A 22128-nucleotide genomic window follows, 5' to 3' on the forward strand; every position below is an offset into this window, starting at 1 on the left:
TCTCTTAGTGATGATTGAAAATCAACAAAGATACAGAAAAACTGAACACCACCAATCATCCAAGATTGTAGAACTTTTCACTCAAAAACTGAGATTAACTGTTTCTTCAAGATACATGTAATATTCACCAAGCTAGACCATATCCTGGTCATAAAACAAACCTCAACACAATCAAAGGGCCCACTGGGTACCAGGAAAATTGACTTGGAGCAATCACTCTGAGATATATCCTAATTAAAACTATTAGAATTTAAAGCAAGAAAAATATCCTCAGGGCCCTCCAAGCAAAAGAATTAGATCAGTCCATCCATTTCTCAAAAACCAACACAGAAAGCAGGCAATAGTAAACAGCACTTTCAGAAAATTAAGAAGAAAGTACAAACAAGGAAACTATATCCAGCCAAGATACCTTAAGTATCATGCCGTCAGAAAAAAGTTTGAATAGCCAGAATATGTGTGCCCTTCCCTAAGGAATTTGCCTAGAGCTTCACTGCTTAATATGGTAGCCACTACCACATGTGGCATTTGAGTTTAAATTTTGATGACTTAAATGGATATTAAAAATTCAGTTCCTCAGTCACACTAAAGCACATTTCCAGTGCTCTAGCCACATGTGGCTGGTTACAGTACTGGACATTACTGACAGCAACAGATACGAACATTCCCCATCACTGAAAGAAGTGTTACTGGATATCACTATAGTAAACAATGAGCTTCAACCAAAAACAATGAATGGGAAAATTCGGGCAAAAGACTGACAGTAAGCATTTCATACATATTTAACGGTAAAGATAAGACTAAAATAAAGCTGGGGTCCATGGTTGAAGGATTAAGGTAACACATTAAGGTTCTGACAAGTAGAAAAAATACACTAAAATATGGGAGAGAAGAGAAAAGAAAGGGGGAAACTGAATAAGATCATTTTACTGCTGCATAGGTACAGAGGAGAGACAAATTAGATGGTAAAAGATTAATTTAAAAAGGTAAAATTGGGGCTTCCCTGTGGTGGCAGTGGTTGAGAGTCCGCCTGCTGAATGCAGGGACACGGTTTCGTACCCCGGTCCAGAAGATTCCACATGCCGTGGAGCAACCTAGGCCCGTGAGCCTCCGCTCTGGAGCCTGTGCTCCGCATAGGAAGGCACAACAGGAGAGGCCCTTACCAAAAAAAAAAAACGGTAAATTTGGTAAAGCATTATGGAAAACAGTTTAAGATTACTCAAGTAATTAAACTAGACTACTGTAATGATCCTGCAGTCCTGCTCTGGTATATGTCCAAAGGAAATGAAATCACTATGCCAAAATAGTATCGCACTCCCATGTTCATTGCAACATATTTTGCAATAGCCAATATATGGAAAATAACCTAAGTGTCCATTAAAAAAGTGGAATGAATGGATACAACAGATCTAGTATATATAGAGTGGAGTAGTATTCAATCCATGAGAAAAAGGAAAATTCCCTGCCATTTTCAACAACTGGATAACCTGGAGGACATTATGCTAAGTGAAATAAGTCAGACAGAAAGACAATACTGTATTCTCTCACTAATATGGGGAATCTAAAAAAAAAATTAAAAGTTAAATCAGAAGCAAAGAGTAAGAATGTGGTTACCCAGGTATTGGGAAATGAGAGGAGATGTGGTCAAAGAGTATAAGTTACATTTATGTAATGAATAAAGTCTAGGATCTATTACAAGCATGATGCCTATACTTCACACTGTATTGCACACGAAATATACTAAGAGAGTAAATTTTCAGTTGCGCTCATTAAAAACCACACAAAAAATGGTACCTATGAAGGAGATTGATATTTAATTAGCTTAACTGTAGAATCATTTCACTATGTAATATCTATATCAAATCATCATGCGTACACCTTAAATTATACAATTTTTTATAAATAATAAAGAAAATAAAAGAAAGATAAAAGGGTTGACTAAGAGTACTATAAAAGGATTAACAAACGGTAACCACCAGCATAAAAATACAAGTCTTCCTAACCTACCAAAAAAAGTTTAGAGGAAACAGTAGAAAAAGAAACACAGTAAATATAACAAATACACACAGTAATTACATCTAAGATAAATGAGAGACTGAGACATATTTGTATTATTTTATATTACCACCAGTAATACAATAATGTGAATAAATAGCTTACTTCATCTATTAAAATAAAAAAGTTTTCACATTGCCTTGTAAAGCAGAACCCCACACAATGCTGTATACAAGAGACATGCTTAAAATGGGCTTCAAAAGCTAAAGTTAAACGATGGGCAAAGATTTAACCAAATAAACCATAAATTTTTAAAAAAAAGCAGGGATTGAATCCTGATACCAGACAAGTAGAATTCCAAAAGGATATAAGATAAGTGGGATACTTCGTAATGTTACAGCCCTGTTCACATGAAAGATTAACAATAAAGATATCTGTAAATATCTATGCACAAAGTAACCCAGGCCAAAAGCTACCTAATCTGAACCTACAGAGAAACAGAAGAAATAAAAGCTGTCTCTATGGGAGACTTTTAAGAGAGAGAGAAAGGCGGGGGGGAAGGAGGAGAGAGGGAGAGAGAAGAAAAACAAAAGCAAGAAACCTATACCCAGATCATACAGAATTACTTTTTTCTCAGGTGTTACATGGAACATTCCCAAAACTTGATCATACACTAGGCACAAAGAAAACATCTCGGTAGTTCCTTAAATTGGACATAGTACAAGCAACATGATCACAATCAATAAAGAAATTTAGACCAAAAAATGGACAAGCTGATTCTAAAATAATATAAATACAACCCACAGACTTAGATTAGCCAGAGCAATTTGATCAAGAAAAAAGTTAGAGACTTCATTACCTCTTTCAAGACTTATAAAGCTACAGTTTTCAAACATTTATTATTTTTTGTACGATATCCATGAGAGGGACTTCCCTGGTGGTCCAGTGGTAAGACTTCCACGCTCCGCAATTGCAGGGGCCCAGGTTTCAATTCTGGTCGGGGAACTAGATCCCGCATGCGAATGAAGAGCCCGCGTTCCACAACTAGAGCTGGCGGCAGCCAAAATAACTAAATAAATATTTAAAAAAAGATATCGCATGAACAAAATAGAATTTAGAAATAGATTCACACATATATGATCAATTGATGTCCTGACAAGTGTCAAGAAATATTCAGTGGGGACCCTCCTAGGGAAATGAAATAAAACAAAATAAACAAATGGGACCTAATCACTTAAAAGCTTTTGCCAGCAAAGGAAACCTAAACAAGACCAAAAGACAACCCTCAAATGGGAGAAAATTTTGCAAACGAAGTAACTGACAAAGGATTAATCTCCAAAATATACAACCGCTCATGCGCTCAATATCAAAAAACAAACAACCCAATCCAAACATGCGAGAGGACCTAATGACATCTCCAAAGAAGACACACAGATGGCCACAAACCATGAAAGGATGCTCAGGGCATCACTAATCTTAGAGAATGCAAATCAAAAACTACAATGAGGTATCACCTACACCAGTCAGAATGGCCATCATCAAAAGAATCTAAAAACATAATGCCTGGAGAGGTGGTGGAGAAAGGGAACCCTCTTGCACTGTTGGGTGGGAATGTAAATTGATACAGCCACTATGGAGGTTCCCTTAAAAACTAAAAATAGAACAAGCATATGAACCAGCAATCCCACTACTGCGCATATATCCTGAGAAACCATAATTCAAAAGAGTCATGTACCACAATGTTCATTGCAGCACTATTTATAAAAGCCAGGACATGGAAGCAACTAAGTGTCCATCGACAGATGAATGATAAAGAAGATGTGGCACATATATACAATGGAATATTACTCAGCCATAAAAAGAACGAATTGAGTTATTTGTAGGGAGGTGGATGGACCTAGAGTCTGTCATACAGAGTGAAGTAGTCAAAAAGAGAAAAACAAATACCATATGTTAACACATATATATGAAATCTAAAAAAAGTAAATGTTTCTGATGAACGTAGGGCAGAACAGGAATAAAGCACAGACTAGAGAATAGTACTTGAGACACACGGGGGGAGGGGAAGGGAGCTGGGATGAAGTGAAAGAGCAGCATTGACATATATACACTACCAAATGTAAATAAGATAGCTAGTGGGAAGCAGATGCATAGCACAAGGAGATCAGCTCAGTGCTTTGTCACCACCTAGAGGGTGGGATAGGGAAGGTGGGAGAGAGACGCAATAGGGAGGAGATATGGGGATATATGTATACGTATTGCTGATTCACTTTGTTATACAGGAGAACTTACACAACATTGTAAAGCAATTACACTCCAATAAGATGTTAAAAAAAAAGAATATTCAGTGGGGAAAGGATACTCTTCTCAACAAATGTCTCTGGAACAATCAATCATCATATCCAGAAAAACTTCAGAATTCCTGAGGGATAGTTACTGAACTGTTACGACTGGTTTCTCCAGAAGGTGAGATTATGAGGACTCTTCAAATTAATTTTTATGTTTCTGATCATTTATTAAGGTAGTGTCCGTCAGTTTTCTCCACTGCAAAGTTACAAATTTTCCCTATGTAATAATGAGCAATGTGTATGAACAATACCTTGAAACTACGTAAATGTATTGTTCCTCATTAAACTTTCATCCGATAGCTTTGGCATCCACCAATGATTCTTGCTTGGCTTAATTATTACCAACTAAATGGTTTGCAAAAGGTTATTTTTTCTAACTCCATCATTCTTTCCACATTACTAGTTGCCACTAGACCTTAAGAAGGGCTTTTCCTTTCTCCCTCGTTCATACATTTACTATCAGTAGGACTCAAGGTTTATCTTAGTCTTCAGCCAGGCTCAACACCCAGCTGAGTACCCAAAGGCCATATGCACATATGTGGGTAAATGGCCAGAGGGCAGAGAAGAAAGTTTTCTGGGACTCTGACATGGAAGAATAATGCACTGTGATTCCAAAATCTGTTGGTCAAGTCCTAACATGGGCCAGTTAGATTAAAAGGATATGGGATGCAACAGTTGATGGAATTAAGGTGAAAATCTGCATGAAAATTGGGAATATTTGAATAGACTTTATGTGAACTGTACCTCCTTCATCTAAATGTATTCCTGAATGGATATTTATGTCTGACTGGGAAATACTTCTCCTACGTAGTATTATAAAACAGAGGAGTATAAGTTCATCCCTTGGCCAGTATTAATTGCACATCATAAATGAGGAATCTTTATAATTGCCTAAGCTCATACAAGTTGTTATTTTGAAGCAGTGTAGAAAATGTGGTGACAAAAAAAGTTACCATTTTAATTAATGACATGTTATAAGCTGGAGTGCTGGTCCAACAATTCTCTTAGAATAGCCCTGAGTGGTCATGAAAAAGCGGATGGCTCGGGAGACTAACAGCAGATCATCAAGGCTTAAATAAATTAGTATCACCTAATAGCATCAGTACTTCCTGAATGGTTTCCAACAGTGGAAAAATACAGGAAGTTAAAGGAGACTGGTTCTCAGTGACTGGTCCTGCAAATGCTTTTTTCCCTATCTCAATATAGAAGAGTCAACTACAGTTTGCTTTCTTTGGGAAGGATCCTAATTTACATTTACTGTACTGTCAAAATGTTATTTTGAATTCACCAGCTGTCATAATTCAACTGTCATAATTTTGGTTAGAAGGGATTTAGACTTAATGCAGGTCCCAAGTATAATATACTACATTGATGATATGATAATACTGGAAACTGAAGATCGAAACAAGGACTGACTTAAATGCAACAGTGCACATATGATCAACAGAAGCTAGTTGATAATCCAACAAAATCTAAGGCCCACTCAAATGGTGAAATTCTTAGGAATACCTTGGCAGGAGCCACATGTGACATTCCACAGGCAACAAAAATGAAGTGTTGTTGCCTACCTTTGGTACTAAGAAGAAACACAGCCCATGATTGGATTACATTGATTTTTCAGGATGCATGGTCCACATCTGCAACATTGCTAGCTCTCTCTATAAAATGACCCAAAGAAGGCCATATTTGTATAAGGCCTGAAAAAAGTAAGCGTGTCTGAATTGCAAAAGCGGTGCTCTCTTGATATCTTGGGCATCATGAATGGAATGTTGCTGACAACAGGCAAAAGTGGAATTCAAGAGGGAATCTTATGCTAGAGAAAGAAACATTGTTGCAATAATTCAATTCTGTTCTTTTTTTTTTTTTGGCAGTACGCAGCCTCTCACTGTTGTGGCCTCTCCCATTGCGGAGCACAGGCTCCGGACACGCAGGCTCAGCGGCCATGGCTCACGGGCCCAGCCGCTCCGCGGCTGTGGGATCTTCGGACTGGGGCATGAACCGTGTCCCCTGCATCGGCAGGCAGACTCTCAACCACTGTGCCACCAGGGAAGCCCCAATTCTGACTTCTTGATGGTTCTTCCTTTATAAATCAGTTCCTCTGGATGCTCCTTGAGAAAAAGCATGGCAGTTTTACTGCACAGGCAGAAAGACCAACTACATCCATGGTGCACTCTTCCAGTGGAGACATTTGGACACTGTTGGGGATGGTACTTTATCCATGCCACGTCATCTGGACATTGATTAGCAATTTCTTATTTGTAATGCTCCTCCTGCACAGACTTCTTTGATAAGAACATCATCAGAACTCTCAAATTGTGCACCATCTAGCAACTCAGAAAAAAAGAGAACCAGCCAGAAAGGAGTGTCGAAAGCATGGGGAAGACTTCAAAAGGAAGGGAGACAGATTAAGGACTCAATGATGGTAAAGATGAAACACTTGGAATGCAAATTCTACTCAACAGATGTAGTGAGACTAGAACAATACGTGCAATAATCATTGCATTTCTCTTACAATTTAATTCAACTAAAATTCTACTGGGATGTAGGATTGCTTTATGTTTTCCAACTAATCTTTATTTTAAAGTGTCTCTTTAATCCTGCTTAGTGGGTGTGGGTTAAAACTGTCTAACTCAGAAAAGTCAAGAGAGAAAATAACGATGAACTGGTTGCAAAGTCCCTGCATATGGCAACCAACTGTTAGAAGCCTAAAGAATCTAAAGGTCTTATATATAAAATAGATAAATAGGTCCTACTGTATAGCAAAGGGAACTATATTCAGTATCTTGTAGTAGCCTATAATGAAAAAGCATATATATACATATATATATATATATATGTATAACCGAATCACTTTGCTGTACACCAGAAACTAACACAACATTGTAAATCAACTATACTTCAATTTTTTTCAAAAAGAATCTAAAGGTCTGACACAACTACCTTCCATCAACTTCTTATGTAGTATTTTATGTACCCAGTATCCCTATGCTCTCAGATGGCATGCTTTGTTTAGAAGTATTTTGGTCAAAAACTCTTAAGCCCACACAAAGTAACTGGTATATCACTGAGTAACTTGACTTTGGGTCAGATGCATTTTAATTACCCAATCAGAGGATAATTATGTTCACCCTTTCTCTTATCACTCATTAACTGTAAGCAAAATCTTATAGGTTTTAATCTTACTTACTGAATGAAAAAATATTTTCAAAAAGAGAAAGAGCCATAGGAGTCCTGTAATAGCATTTATGACAAAGTTGTAATTGAAGATACTGTTTCCATCATCCATATGAAGATCCATCAAAAGATTTCTTAACTCTCGAGTATCAGGAAAGCTTTACTATAGAGGAATTATCGATTTCTCTGTGGGGGTGTTGAAATTCATTGTGTTTGATTGGACTTCTAACTCTGTTATGTCGTCCCAGAATACCAGAGATAAATCTAGACTGCGGAAGTTTCTAATTGTGTAGGATTGTTGACCAACATGGCTACATTCTAAAACTTGTTTTGATATCCTCTTCTTTTTATTTCCCTTCCTTTTATCCTAATATTTGTCTATTTATACTTAGAAGCGCCCTAAAAACCACAGGAAAACAAAATTAATAAGTAAATAAATGAACAAATAAAAACTGGCTGGAGATGTGGCCATCTCTAACTCTTTTTTGGAAGATCTGGGAAGGAAGAGCTGGAGAGGGGTAGAGCACTGATCAGGAAAAAGTGACATGCCATTGCCCAGAATCATCAGCCTCCAAACAGTATTACTGTTTAGTGTGAAGAGGAAGATTTTTCACTGTCATCCACTGAATTCCTTACAATTTAGTGAACCCTCTCCTGTAACACAAAAATTCAATTTCCCAAAAAATATCTTTAACAAATAATCATGGATGTATGTAAAGAAACAAATCGAGGAGTTTCACCATCAAATTGTCAATTATAATGAAAACTTACCACCATTGCCAGTGCTCAAAGGATGGAGTGCTATGTAACCACTAAAATTATGTAGAAAATTATTTCTGGACATGGAAAAATATCTAACACTCCCAATGTTTCTTTTTTTTAGAAAAGGCAACCATTCTTATTAGTTTTACTTCATTTGCCATTATTTGTTATATTATAGGATAAACCAAGAAAGTAATTGTGTTAATGTCATTATAACACCTCCACCAAAAAAAGATATGTAAGTATAATAGCAAAGAAGTAAAGTTCTGTAATTTTAATCTGAACTGGAAATGAGCTTTGTGGTTTTTTTTCTCTCTTAAGAAGTAGGCTGATTTCTGCTTCTGGGAAAATAGAGTAAATATACTTCTCCCCATTCCTCCTGCTAAGTATGACTAAAAACTCTGAACACCATATACAAAACAAAGTTGTAATTCAAAAAAATACATGCATCCTAATGTTCATAGCAGCACTATTTACAATAGTCAAGACACAGAAGCATCTTGTATCCATCAACAGATGAATGGATAAAAAGATGTGGTGTGTATATATATATATATATACACACACACACACACACATATATATGTAGTGCCACTTGGTACTGATGAGGTGACGCCCTCTCTTCCCCAGCTGGAGTGAAGTCAGAGGAAGCCAGCTAAAACAGGTTTAAATAAGAACAAGATTCTCATAGCATAATACCAAAAATGCCTAGGTTTCAATTGACAATCACTCATATCAAGAACCAGAAAAAAATCTCAAACTGAATGAAAAAAAATCGATAGGTATCAAGACTGACATAACAGAGATAATTATCCAACAAAGATTTTGAATCAGTCATCACAAAAACGCTTCAGTGAGCATGTCTCAGGAAAAAAACAGAAGATATAAAGAAGACCCAAATGGGAAATTTTAGACCTAAAAACACAATAACTAAAATTAAAAACTCAATGGGTGGGGGCTTCCCTGGTGGTGCAATGGTTAAGAATCCCCTGCCAATGCAGGGGACACGGGTTTCAGCCCTGGTCCAGGAAGATCCCACATGCCATGGAGCAACTAAGCCCATGCACCACAACTACTGAGCCTGCGCTCTAGAGCCCGCAAGCCACAATTACTGAGGCCCACATGCCACAACTACTGAAGCCTGTGTGCCTAGAGCCTGCGCTCTGCAGCAAGAGAAGCCATTGCAATGAGAAGCCCTCGCACCAGCAACGAAGAGTAGCCCCCGCTCGCCACAACTAGAGAAAGCCCATGCACAGTAACAAAGACCCAACACAGCCAAAAAATAAATCAAAAACAACAAAAACACACAAAAAACCTCAATGGATGGCCTCAACAAACAGAACAGATGGACAGAGGAAAGACTCAGTGAAATGGAACACAGAAGAATAGAAATTACCCAGACAAAATTGACTGGAAAAATACTGCCTCAGGGACCTGTGGGACTGTAGCAAAAGAACCAACATTCATGTTATCAGAACACAAAAAGGAAAGGAGAAAGAGGATGGGGCTTTAAAAGTACATGAAGAAATAATGGCTGAAAACATCCCAATTTGGCAAAAGACATAAATTTACAGATTCAAGAAACAGAGCAATCCCCAAATAGGATAAAACCAAAGAAATCCACACCAAGACACATCCTTAAACTTCTGAAAACTAAATATTAAAATATATGTACTGAGGGACTTCCCTGGTGGTCCAATGGTAAAGAATCCACCTTGCAATGCAGGGAACGTGGGTTCGATCCCTAGTCAGCAAACTAAGATCCCACAGGCTGTGGGCAACTAAGCCCGCATGCCACAACTACTGAGTTCGTGCATCTCAGCTAGAGCCTGCATGCCACAAACTACAGGGCCCATGTGCTCTGGAACCAGTGCACCACAACTACAGGGCCCACGCACCCTGGAGCCTGTGTGCCACAACTAGAGAAGAGAAAACCCACAAGCCACAGCTAGAGAGAAGCCCACACACCACAATGAAGAGCCTCCGCACCACAACAAAAGATCGCACTTGCCTCAACGAAGATCCCACGTGCTGCAACTAAGACCCGACACAGCCAAAAATAAATAAAATAAATAAATAAATCTTTAAAAAAATAAAATAAAATATATGCACTGAAAGCCATGAGAGAGAAACAACACCTTACAAAACAATGTGAATGACAGCAGATTTCACATCAGAAACCACAGATGCCATAGGAGGTAGCATAACATTTTTCAAGTGCTGAAAGAAAAGAACTGTCAAGACAGAATCCTATATCTAATGAAAATATCTTTCAGGAATGAAGGAGAAATAAAGACATTCTCAAATCAAGGAAAACTAATAGAATTTGTCACCAGCAGACTTACCTTAAAAGAATGGCTAAAGGAAATTCCCTAAATAGAAAATGAAAGATAAATAAAGAATCTTGGAACACCACAAAGTAAGAAAGAATACAGTAAATGAAAATGTGGGTAAGTGCAATAGACTTTCCTTCCCCTCTGGAGTTTTTAAATTACATTTGACAATTAAAGGAAAAAATGTTAACACTGTTTGATCTGGTTCTAAATGTATGTAGACAAGATATTTAAGACAATGATAAACAGGAGACTGCAAAGGGGATTAAAGGGAGGCAAGGTTTCTACATTTCACTCAAACTGGCAAAATGATGATAGCAATAGACAATGATAAGTTATGTGTATATAATGTAATATCTAGAGCAACCATTAAATGAACTATACAAAGAAATACACTCAAAAACACTATATGTAAATCAAAATGGAATTCTAAAATATGCTCAAGAAACTGATAGGAAGACAGGGAAAATAAACAGAAAACAAAGCAGAGAGAACAAACAGAAAAGAAAAATAGTAAATGTAGGCCTAACATATCATTAATTTCATTAAATGTGAATGGGCTAACTACACCAAATAAAAGACAGAGACTCATAGAAAGGATTAAAAACATGACTCAACTGTATAGTATCTAAAAGAAAGTCACTTCAAATATAGCAATATAGGCAGGTTGAAGGAAAAAGTATGGAAAAAGATATATCATGCAAACATTAATTAAAAGAAAGCAGAAGTATTGTCCACTATACCTCAATAAAGCTAGAAGCATGAGTAGCTATATTAATATCAGATAAATTAGAATTTAGAAAAAAAATTACCAGACACAGAGATATATAATGATAAAAAAGTCAATCCATCAAGAAAAACAAAGCAATTCTAAATGTGTATGCAGCAAACACAGAAGCAAAAGCTGATAAAACTGAAAGAAGTAGACAAATTATAGTTGGAAACTTCAACACCCCTTCTCTCAACAATTTACAGAACAGCTAAACAGAAAATGAGCATTCTCAACAACACAATGACCCAACAGGATCTAACTGACACTTACAGAACACACCACCCAACAACAGCAGAATACACACTCCTTTCAAGTGTCCATGGAACATATAGCATATATTGGGCCGTAAAACAAACCCCAACAATTTTAGAAGAATTGAAATTATACAAGGCATTTTTTCTGACTACACTGGAATCAAACTAAAAATCAATAACAGAAAGATAACAAGAAAATTTCCATACACTTAGAAATGAAACAATACACTTCTAAATAATCCATGGTTCAAAGAGGAAGTCTAAAGGAAATCCAAAAAATACAATGAACTGAATGAAAATGAAAAAAATACATATTTACAATTTGTGGAACACATCTAAAGCATTGCTGAGAGGAAAATATACAGTACTAAATGCATACATTTGAAAGAGGAAAGTCTCAAATCAAGATTTAAGGTCCCACACCAAAAACCTAGAAAAAAAGACCATATTGAGGATAAGTTAAGAGTACAAACTTGGAACTAGTAGATGAGTAAGTCCAAGAGAGCTAATGCACAGAATAGTGATTATAGCCAACAATACTGTATTATACAAAGTTGCTAAGAGACTAGATCTTAACTGTTACTGCCACAAAAAAGAAATGATAATTATGTGATGTGATTGAGGTGTTTGCTAATGCTACAGGGGTAATCGTATTGCAGTATATAAATGTATCACGTCAACACATTGTCACTTGGTTTTTTTTTTTTTTTGGCTGCACAGGACAGCTTGCAGGATCTCAGCTCCCCCATCACGGATTGAACCCAGGCTGCAGCAGTGAAAGCCTGGAATCCTAACCACTAGGCCACCAGGGAACTCCCAACACATTGTCACTTTAAACTTACATAACGTTATATGCCAATTATATTTCAATTTAAAAATAAAGAAAAAAAGACCAAAATAAACCCAGAGCACACAGAGGGAAGAAAATAATAGAAAAGAAGAGAAATTAATGAAGCTGAACAGAAAAACAATAGATAAAAGTCAATTAAACAAAGAGCTGGTTCTTTGAAAATATCAATAAAATTGATAAACTTTTAGTAAGATTGACAAAAAAAAAAAAGAGAAAGGACACAAATTACCAATATCAGGAATGAAACAATGAATATCACTACAGACCCAGCAGACATCAAAAGAGAAATTACTATGAACAATTCTACACTTATAACTTAGATGAAATGAACCAATTCTTCAAAAAACACAAACGACCACAAGTCGTCCAATATGAAATAGATAATTTAAGTAGCCCTGTACTATTAAGGAAAATTTATCCATAATTTAAAACTCATAAAAGAATCTAAAAAGAATGGACATATGTATAACTGATTCACTTTGCTGTACAGCAGAAACTAACACATTTTAAATCAGCTATACTCCAATAAAAGTTTTTTAAAATAAAAAATAAAACTCACCCAAAGAAAGATATCTCTGGCCAGATGGTTTCCCTGGAGAATTTTACCAAACTTTTAATGAAGAATTAACACAATTACATAATCTCCTACAGGAAACAGAAGAGGAGGTAATTCTTTCAAACTCATTCTATGAAGCTAGTATTTTCCTAGGATAGGTGAAAAGGGGCCCCCCAAATATATCCACATCCTAATCCTTGGAATCTATGAATATCACCTTACATGGCAAAAATAAAAAGGTCTTTGCAGATGTGATTAAGGATCTTCCGATAAGGAGAGTATCTTGTATTATCCAGGTGGGTTCTCAATGTGATCACATGTATCCTTACAAGAGGGAGGCAAAAGAAGATTTGATGCACACAGAGGCAGTGATGTGAAGACAGTAGAGAGATATTTGAAGATGCTGGCCATGAAGAATGAAGGGATGAAGTCACAATCCAAGGAATAGCTGCAGCCCCCAAAAGCTGGAAGAGGCAAGAAACAGATTCTCCCCCAGAGCCTCTGCAGGGAGTAAAGCCCTGTCAACACCTTGATTTTGGCCCAGTGATGCTTATTTTGGATTTCTGGCCTTTAGAACTATGAGAGAATAAATTTCTGCTGTTTTAAGCCACCAAGTTTGTGGTAATTTGTTGCAGCAACCACATGAAACTAACACATTCCCTGATTACAAAACTGGATGAATATAGTATAAAAAAGAAAACTACACAGCAATATCATTCATGAATATAGAGGCAAAATTTCTTGACAAAATATTAGCAACTATAATTCATTAATATATTAAAGGAATTATATACCATGACCAATTAGGGTTTATTCCAGGGATGTAAGGCAGGTTCAATATTCAAAAATCAATCCATATACTCCACCATGTTAACAGGATTTTAAAAATCACATGATTGTATCAATCAATATAGAAAAAGCACTTGAAAAAATCCAACACTCATTCCTGCAAAAACCAGAATAGAAAGAGAAATACAGAGGAACACCCTCAATTTGATAAACAGCATATAAAACAAAACTACAGCTAACATTATACTTCATGATAAAAGACTGAAGACCAAGAGCAAGGCAAGGATGTCTATTCTCATGACTCTTATTCAACATAGTGCTGGAAGTTCTAACCATTACAATAAGGCAAGAAATGGAAATGAAAGGCATACAGAATACAAAGGAAGAAATTAAACTGTCCCTATTTCCAGATGAAAAGGTCACAGAAAGCATAGAAAAACATACAAAAACCAAGTGTTTTTTCTATATGTTAGCAGTGAAAACGTGGACTCCAAAATAAAAATATGAAACCATTGATAATTACTCAGAAGTATGAAACACTTAAGTATAAACCTAACAAAACTAAACGTTGCAGTAAGTTAAATTGTTGTTTACTTATTTGCAGTAAGTTCACTTCTTGCAGTAAGTTAAATACTGCAACACACTAGCAATCTTGAGAAAGAAGAACAAAGCTGGAGGCATTACACTATCTGATTTAAAACCCTTGAACAATGCGGGATTAGGGGCATTGACCCTCTGCACAGTTGAAAGTCCATGTATAACTTATAGTTGGCCCACCATATACTTCGTTCCCCCTTATCCCCAGTTTCTCTGTATCCACAGATTCAACCAACTGTAGATCGTGTAGTACTGTAGTATTTACTATTGAAAATAATCCACATATAAGTGGATCCACACAGTTCAAACCTGTGTTGTTCAAAGGTCAACTATATATTACAAAGCTACAGTAATCAAAACAGTATGGGAGAAAACTATAACTCAAAAAGTTACATGCACCCCAATGTTCACTGCAGCACTATTTACAATAGCCAAGACATGGAAGCAACCTAAATGTCCATCGACAGAAGAATGGATAAAGAAGATGTGGTATATATATACAATGGAATATTACTCGCCATAAAAAAGAATCAGATAATGCCATTTGCAGCAACATAGATGGACCTGGAGATTATAACACTAAGTGAAGTAAGCCAGACAAAGACAAATATCATATGATATCACTTATATGTGGAATCTAAAAAAAGACACAGGGAGTTCCCTGGTGGCCTAGTGGTTAGGATTCAGTGCTTTCACTGCCGTGGCCTGGGTTCAATCCCTGGTGGGGGAACTGAGATCCTGCAAGCCTGGTGGTGCAGCCAAAAAACAAAAACAGACAGATACAAATGAACTTATTTACAAAACAGAAACAGACTCACAGACACATAAAACAAACTTATGGTTACCTTATGGTTACTTATGGTTACCTCCCCTTTACCAAAGGGGAAAGGGGGAAGGGATAAATTAGGAGTTTGGGATTAACATATACACACTACTATCTACATAAAATAGATAACCAACAAGGACCTACTGTATAGCACAGGGAACTATACTCAATATTTTGTAATAACCTATAAGGGAAAAGAATCTAAAAAATTATATATATATATATATATATATATATATATATATATATATATATATATATATATATATATATATACCTGAATCACTGTGCTGTACACTGAAACTAATACAACATTTTAAATCAACTATACTTCAATTAAAAAAATAAAACTAAATAAATAAATTTAGTGAAAAAAAACCCAGTATGGTACTGGCATAAAAACAGACACAAACAACAACAGAACAGAATAAAGAGCCCAGGGATAAACCGATGCATATATGGTCAATTAATTTATGACAAAGGATCCAAGAATATACAATGGGAAAAGGACAATATCTCCAAAAAATAGTGTTGGGAAAACTGGACAGCTACATGTAAAAAATGAAACTGGATTACTATCTTACACCATATAAAAAATTAACTCAAAATGAATTAAAGAGTTGAATGTAAGACCTGAAACCATAAAACTCATAGAAATCATGGGCAGTAAGTTCCTTGACATCAGTCTTAGCAATGATTTTTTTGGATCTGACTCCAAAAGCAAAGGCAATAAAAGCAAAAATAAACAAGTGGGACTACATCAAACTAAAATGGTTCTGCACAGCAAAGGAAACCATCAACAAAATGAAAAGGTAACCTACTGAATGGGAGAAAATATTTGCAAATTATATATCTGACAAGGGGTTAATATCCAAAATATATAAAGAACTCATACAGCTCAATAGCAAAAAACAATCCAATTTAAAAATGGACAGAGGATCTGAATAGACATTTCTCCAAAGAAGACATAGCAATGGCCAATAGGTACATGAAAAGATGCTCAACATCACTAATCATCAGTGAAATGCGAATCAAAACCACAGTGAGCTATCACCTCACACCTGTTAGAATGCCTATTATCAAAAGGATGACAAGTAACAATTGTTGGTGAGGATATAGAGAAAAAAGAATCCTTGTGCACTGTTGGTGAGAATGCAAATTGGTGCAGCCATTATGGAAAACAGTATGGAAGTTCCTCAAAAAATTAAAAATAGAACTACCATATGATCCAGCAATTCTACTTCTGAGTATTTATCTGAAGAAAATGAAAATACTAACTTGAAAAGATATGTGCACTCCCATGTTCATTGCAGCATTATTTACAACAGGCAAGATATGGAAGCAACCTAAGTGTCCATCCAATGGATGAACGGATAAAGAAAATGTGAGATAGATATAAATATAGATATAGATATACACACATACACAATGGAATATTATTCAGCCATGAGTAAGAAAGACATCCTGCTGTTTACAACAACTTGGATGGACCCTGAGGACATTAGGCTAAGTGAAATAAATCAGACAGAGAAAGACAAATAGTGTATGATCTCACTTATATGTGGAATCTAAAACAAAACAAAACAAACAAAAAACCAAACTCATAGATATAGAGAACAGATTGGCGGTTGCCAGAGGTGAGAGGAGAGGGTAAAATGGGTGAAGGGAGTCAAAAGGTACAAACTTCCAGTTAAAAAGTAAATAAGTCATGGGGATGTAATGTACAGGCATGGTGACTATAGTTAATAATATTATATTGGATATCTGAAAGCTGCTAAGAGAGTAAATCTTAAAAGTTCTCATCACAAGAAAAAAAAATTCTGTAACTATGTATGGTGATGGATGTCAACTAGACTTATCATGGTGATCATTTAACAATACATACAAATATCGAATCACTATGTTGTATATCTGAAACTAATATAATATTGTAAGTCAATTATACCTCAATTTAAAAATAAATAAATAAATAAAAGTATGGTATTGGTAAAAATAGACAAATTTATCAATGCAACAAATAGAGAGCCAGAAAATAGACCCACACAAATAGAGACAACTGATTTTTGACAAAGGAACAAAAGCGATTCAATGGAGAAAGGACAGCCTTTTCAATAAATGGTGTTGAAACAATTTGCTATCCATATGCAAAAAGAAAATATCTAGACACAGTCCTGACAACTTTCACAAAAATTAACTCTAAATGGATCTTAGACTTATAGGCAAAATGCAAAAATATAAAACTTCTGCAAATAGGGAGTTCCCTGGTGGCCTAGTGGTTAGGATTCCAGACTTTCACTACTATGGCCCAGGTTCAATCCTTGGTCAGGGAACTGAAATCCCACAAGTTGCATGACGCAGCCAAAAAAGAAAGAAAGAAAGAAAGAAAACTTCTGCAAATAACAGGAGAAAATCTAAGTGACTTTGGGTTTGGCAGTGTTTTAAAATATAACACCAAAATTACGTTACATGAAAGAAAAACTGACAAGTTGGACTTTATTAAAATTTTAAAATTCTGCTCTGTGAAAGACACTGTTAAGAGAATAAAGAGACAAGCCCAGAACAGGAGAAAATACTTGCACGACACATAACTGATAAAATGACTTGTATTTAAAAATATACAAAGAGGGACTTCCCCCGTGGTCCAGTGGTTAAGAATCCATCTTGCAATTCGGGGCACGCCAGTTTGATCCCTGGTCAGGGAACTAAGATCCCACATGCTGCAGGGCAACTAAGCCCACGTGCTGCAACTACTGAGCCCACGCACTCTGGAGCCAGTGTGCCACAACTACAGAGCCCATGCACTCTGGAGCCCACACACCACAACTAGAGGGAAGCCCCTGCACCCCAACAGAGAACCCACGCACTGCAAGGAAAGATCCCGCGTGCCGCAACTAAGACCCACCCAACACAGCCAATAAATAAATAAATAAATAAATAAATAATATTTTTTAAAAAATTTTTAAATAGTAAAATAAAATATACAAAGAACTCTTAAAAATCAACAATAAGAAAACAAACAACCCCATTACAAAATGGGCAAAAGATCTGAATAGACACTTGACCAAAGAAAATATACGGATGGGAAATAAGCATGTAAAACCATGTCCAACATCATTTTTCATTATGGAATTTCAAATTAAAACAGTAAGATACCACTACACACTTATTAGAATGGTTAAAATCCAAAAAACTGACAGTATTAAATCCTGACAAAGATGTGAAGCAACAAGAATGTTTGTTCATTGCTGGTGAGAATGAAAATGATGAAAAACTGTGGAAGACAGTTTGGTAGTTTCTTACAAAGTCTTACCATGTGACCCACAATTGCACTCCTAGTCATTTACCCAAATGAATGGGAAACTTATGTCTACACCATAACCTGTACATATATGTTTATAGCAGCTTTATTCATAATCACCCCACACTGGAAACAACCAAGGTGTCCTTCAATAGGTGAATGGATAAGCAACCTGTGGTACATCCATACAATGGAATATTATTCAGTGATAAAAATAAATGAGCTATCAAGCCATGAAAACACATGGAGGAAACTTGAATGCAAATTGCTGAGTTAAAGAAGCCAATCTGAAAAGGCCACAGACTGTATGATTCCAACTATATGACATTTTAGAAACGGCAAAGCTATAGAGACAGTAAAAGAGTGTGGTTGCCAGAGTTTCAGGCAGGGGGAGAGGAAAGATGAATGAATAGCTAAAGCACAGATGAAACTGTTCTGTATGAACTGTAATGGTGGATATATGTCATTATGTATTTGTCAAAACACATAGAATGTGTAACACAAAGAGTGAACCTTACTGTAAACTGTTGACTATAATTAATAATAATGTATCAATATTGGTTAATTGTAACAAATGCACCACACTAATACTACCATCTCAATTATTCTGTAAATCTATAACTACTAAAAATTAGTAGGTCACTTAATTGTTCTAATGCTCTTAGCATACAATCCAGCAATTGCACTCACGTGCATTCCTTCGATACAAAAATCTTACACAATCACAGCATCCTTACTCATATCAGCCAAAAACTGGAAACAACCAAGATGTCCTTCAACTAGTGACTGGTTAAGCAAACTGTGGTAAATCCATACCATGGAATGCTATTCAGCAATAAAAAGGAACAAACTATTCATATATGCGACAATCTGGACGAATCTCCAGAGAATTATGCTGAGTAAAAAAAAGCCAGTCCCAAAAGGTTACATACTGTATGATTCTACATATATAACACTCTTGAAATAACAAAATTATAGAACTGGAGCACAGATTATTGGTTGCCAGGGGTTAAGGAGGGAGAGGGGGAGGAGGGAAGTGGGTGTGACTATTAAAGGGCAATATGAGAGATCCTTGTGGTAAAGGAAATGTTCTGTATGTCAATATCCTGGTTGTGATACTGTATCAATACCAAGATTTTGCAAGATGCTATGATGGGGGAAACTGGGTAAACAGTACATCAGTACATTGCATTTGAATTTACAGTTATCTAAAAATCAAAATTGGTCTAAAAAATACAAATTTTTGTCTAAAAATTTTTTTAAAAATTAAAAAATGGGGAAAAGTAGGCTCCTCTTACTTACCTCAAATGATCTGCCAGGTTGTCCTGGAACCAGGGCAGGAAACCTCTGGGGTGATTTCCCATTAGCTGGCATGTTGACTCTGAGTACCAGCCCACCTTCCAAAGCTGGAGAGGCCTTTGTACGTGGGCTGCAGTCAGAATAAATGGAAGATCCTGCAGCCTCCAATATGCGGAAAGTTCAACAGCTCCACAGAGACACCAACAAATCCTAAAAGGACATATCCACGTCATCACTGTCATTCCACATTCGCCCCACAAAGTTCAGCAACTCCCACTCTGAGTATTAGTGAGGGTAGATTGTGGAAACAATCATGATATTTGGAGTCAAATTAATGAACTCAGAGTCCGTTACTCTTGGGTGGCTCCACAGAGGGTGCCACACTTTAGCCAACCAGCTCATACCTCAATTCCAGGTTCACGGCAGATCTGGGTTTGGGGAGAAGGTGGAAGTGAGGCAGTGAATGGTGCTGAAGCCCCATGGGGTAGGCAGGGGAAGGACTTGTCCATGGGGTCCTGGTGAGTGACTGTGGCGGCAAAAAACCTGGAAACCTGGTAATCTTAATGAAAGGGGTCTCTTCTGTCCACTTTAATTATTTCACCATTTTAGGGTGAAAAATCCCTCTTAAATTCTTCTGCGGAGAAGCTCTGAGCCTCTTCTTTCCAGAAGATGATTCAACATTAATAATATTGATTAAATCAACAAATTAGGGGGGTGGAGGAAACATGCTGGTTTTAACTTACACCAAAAAAGCATTTGACACAATTCAGCAGTCATTACTAATAAAAACTCAAACTAAAATTAGGGAGGAAGTAAATCACTTAAATATCACAAAAATCATTTACAAAATACATCCCTGAAATACTATGCTAAAAAGTAAAATGATGAAGCAACTGCCATTAAAATTAGTAAAAAGATAGGGATGTCTGATACAACTCAAAATTGTTTTTTCTGGCTCTAGATCACACAATAGAAGACGAAATAATCAGAATAAATATTGCAAAGAAATGAAAATGTAGCTTTCTTTGCCAGTGATATGATTTTATACATAGAAAACCTACCCCAGACTCTACCAGAAGTCATAGGGTAATTTGATAAGGGGCTGGATACAAGATAAAATTACAAGATCAGATAGTTTTTTCCCTGTATAATAATGACCAAATGAAAACGGGAAAAAAATCCGTTAGTAATGATAACAAGAAAAATATAAAATATGTAAAATAAACTCTTTAAGGAGCTGCACCTATAAATTTAAAAAGTTAAAAAAATTGACAAATATAAAATAGTCACACAAACATACCATATCCCTGGATAAAAAATTTAATTAAAATGTCAACTCTCCCAAAACATTATAGTAATGTAAAGAATAAATGAAAGAGAAAAATTAAACACAAAGCTCAATAATAAGATGGTGTATATAACATTTTGTGGAACGCAACTAAAGAGACTCTTAAAGGGAAATTGATGTTTTTAAATGCATTTTAACAAAGAAAGGCTGAACATTAATGAATTAACAACCAATTTAAGAAGTTAGAGAAAAATAGCACAGATAGCAGGAATTAGGGAAAGAGAAAACAAAGGTACATCAGAGAGGATCAACAAAGCCAAAAGTTGGTTGTTTGGAAAGGCTAATAAAATTAGCAAATCTCTGGGGAGGACTGAGGAAAAAATCTAAACGCACACACACTATTAGGACTTGACAACAAAATGCAGCAAGGAATCTAAAAACTGACTACCTCAGAAGCCTCCATCCCTCCCTGACCCGCATACACTCCCATTCACCAGACTTTTTAATTCCCCACCAACTGACCCCACAAACTGTCATTCCCAAAAGCCAACAAAGCCATCACCTCAAAATCACTGATGACTGTCACGCCACAAACCCTCGTGCACTCGCTTTAGTGCCGCGCGCCAACAAGACTTAAACAGCCTCTGAGGGCCACTTCCGTTTCCTGTCCTCACCTCTGAACCTGCCCCTTCTGGGGCTGTTAATTTCGCACACGATCACACAAGAGCTGTGTGACTGTGGTCTACTCACTCTGAACAAGGTGCAGTTATGGATCTGCAGAGACTTTGTCCATGAGCAGCGGTGCCGAGAGAGGAACATGGCTGCGCCGAGGCGTTCCACCATGAGGGCCGCCATCATAGCATCCATTCCGTACAGTGGGCTGTTCCATAGGCAAGGGGGGGGGGGTGTCGTTCATGGGTAGAAACTTTCTGAAGACAAGCTTCCGGGAGAAGCTGGTCTTTGGAACCGAGTTCTATAGGTTTGTGCAAA

The 22128-nt window shown here is 36.6% G+C and overlaps 1 protein-coding gene across 1 annotated transcript in view; it reads right to left on the reverse strand.

The window, feature by feature from the left end:
- Nucleotides 1-21881, reverse strand: part of ZNF157 (zinc finger protein 157) — a 47214-nt gene extending 25333 nt beyond the window's left edge. The window contains exons 1-2 of the mRNA XM_073798937.1: nt 20255-21881; nt 19854-20060 (exon numbers count right to left, since the gene is read on the reverse strand). Of these exons, the coding sequence (XP_073655038.1) occupies nt 19854-20060; nt 20255-20331 (284 nt within the window). The 5' untranslated portion in view covers nt 20332-21881. The remainder of the gene's footprint in view (nt 1-19853; nt 20061-20254) is intronic.
- Between the last annotated feature and the right edge of the window lie 247 nt (nt 21882-22128).

Source organism: Tursiops truncatus, chromosome X (assembly GCF_011762595.2).
Source record: "Tursiops truncatus isolate mTurTru1 chromosome X, mTurTru1.mat.Y, whole genome shotgun sequence".
NCBI lineage: Eukaryota > Metazoa > Chordata > Mammalia > Artiodactyla > Delphinidae > Tursiops > Tursiops truncatus.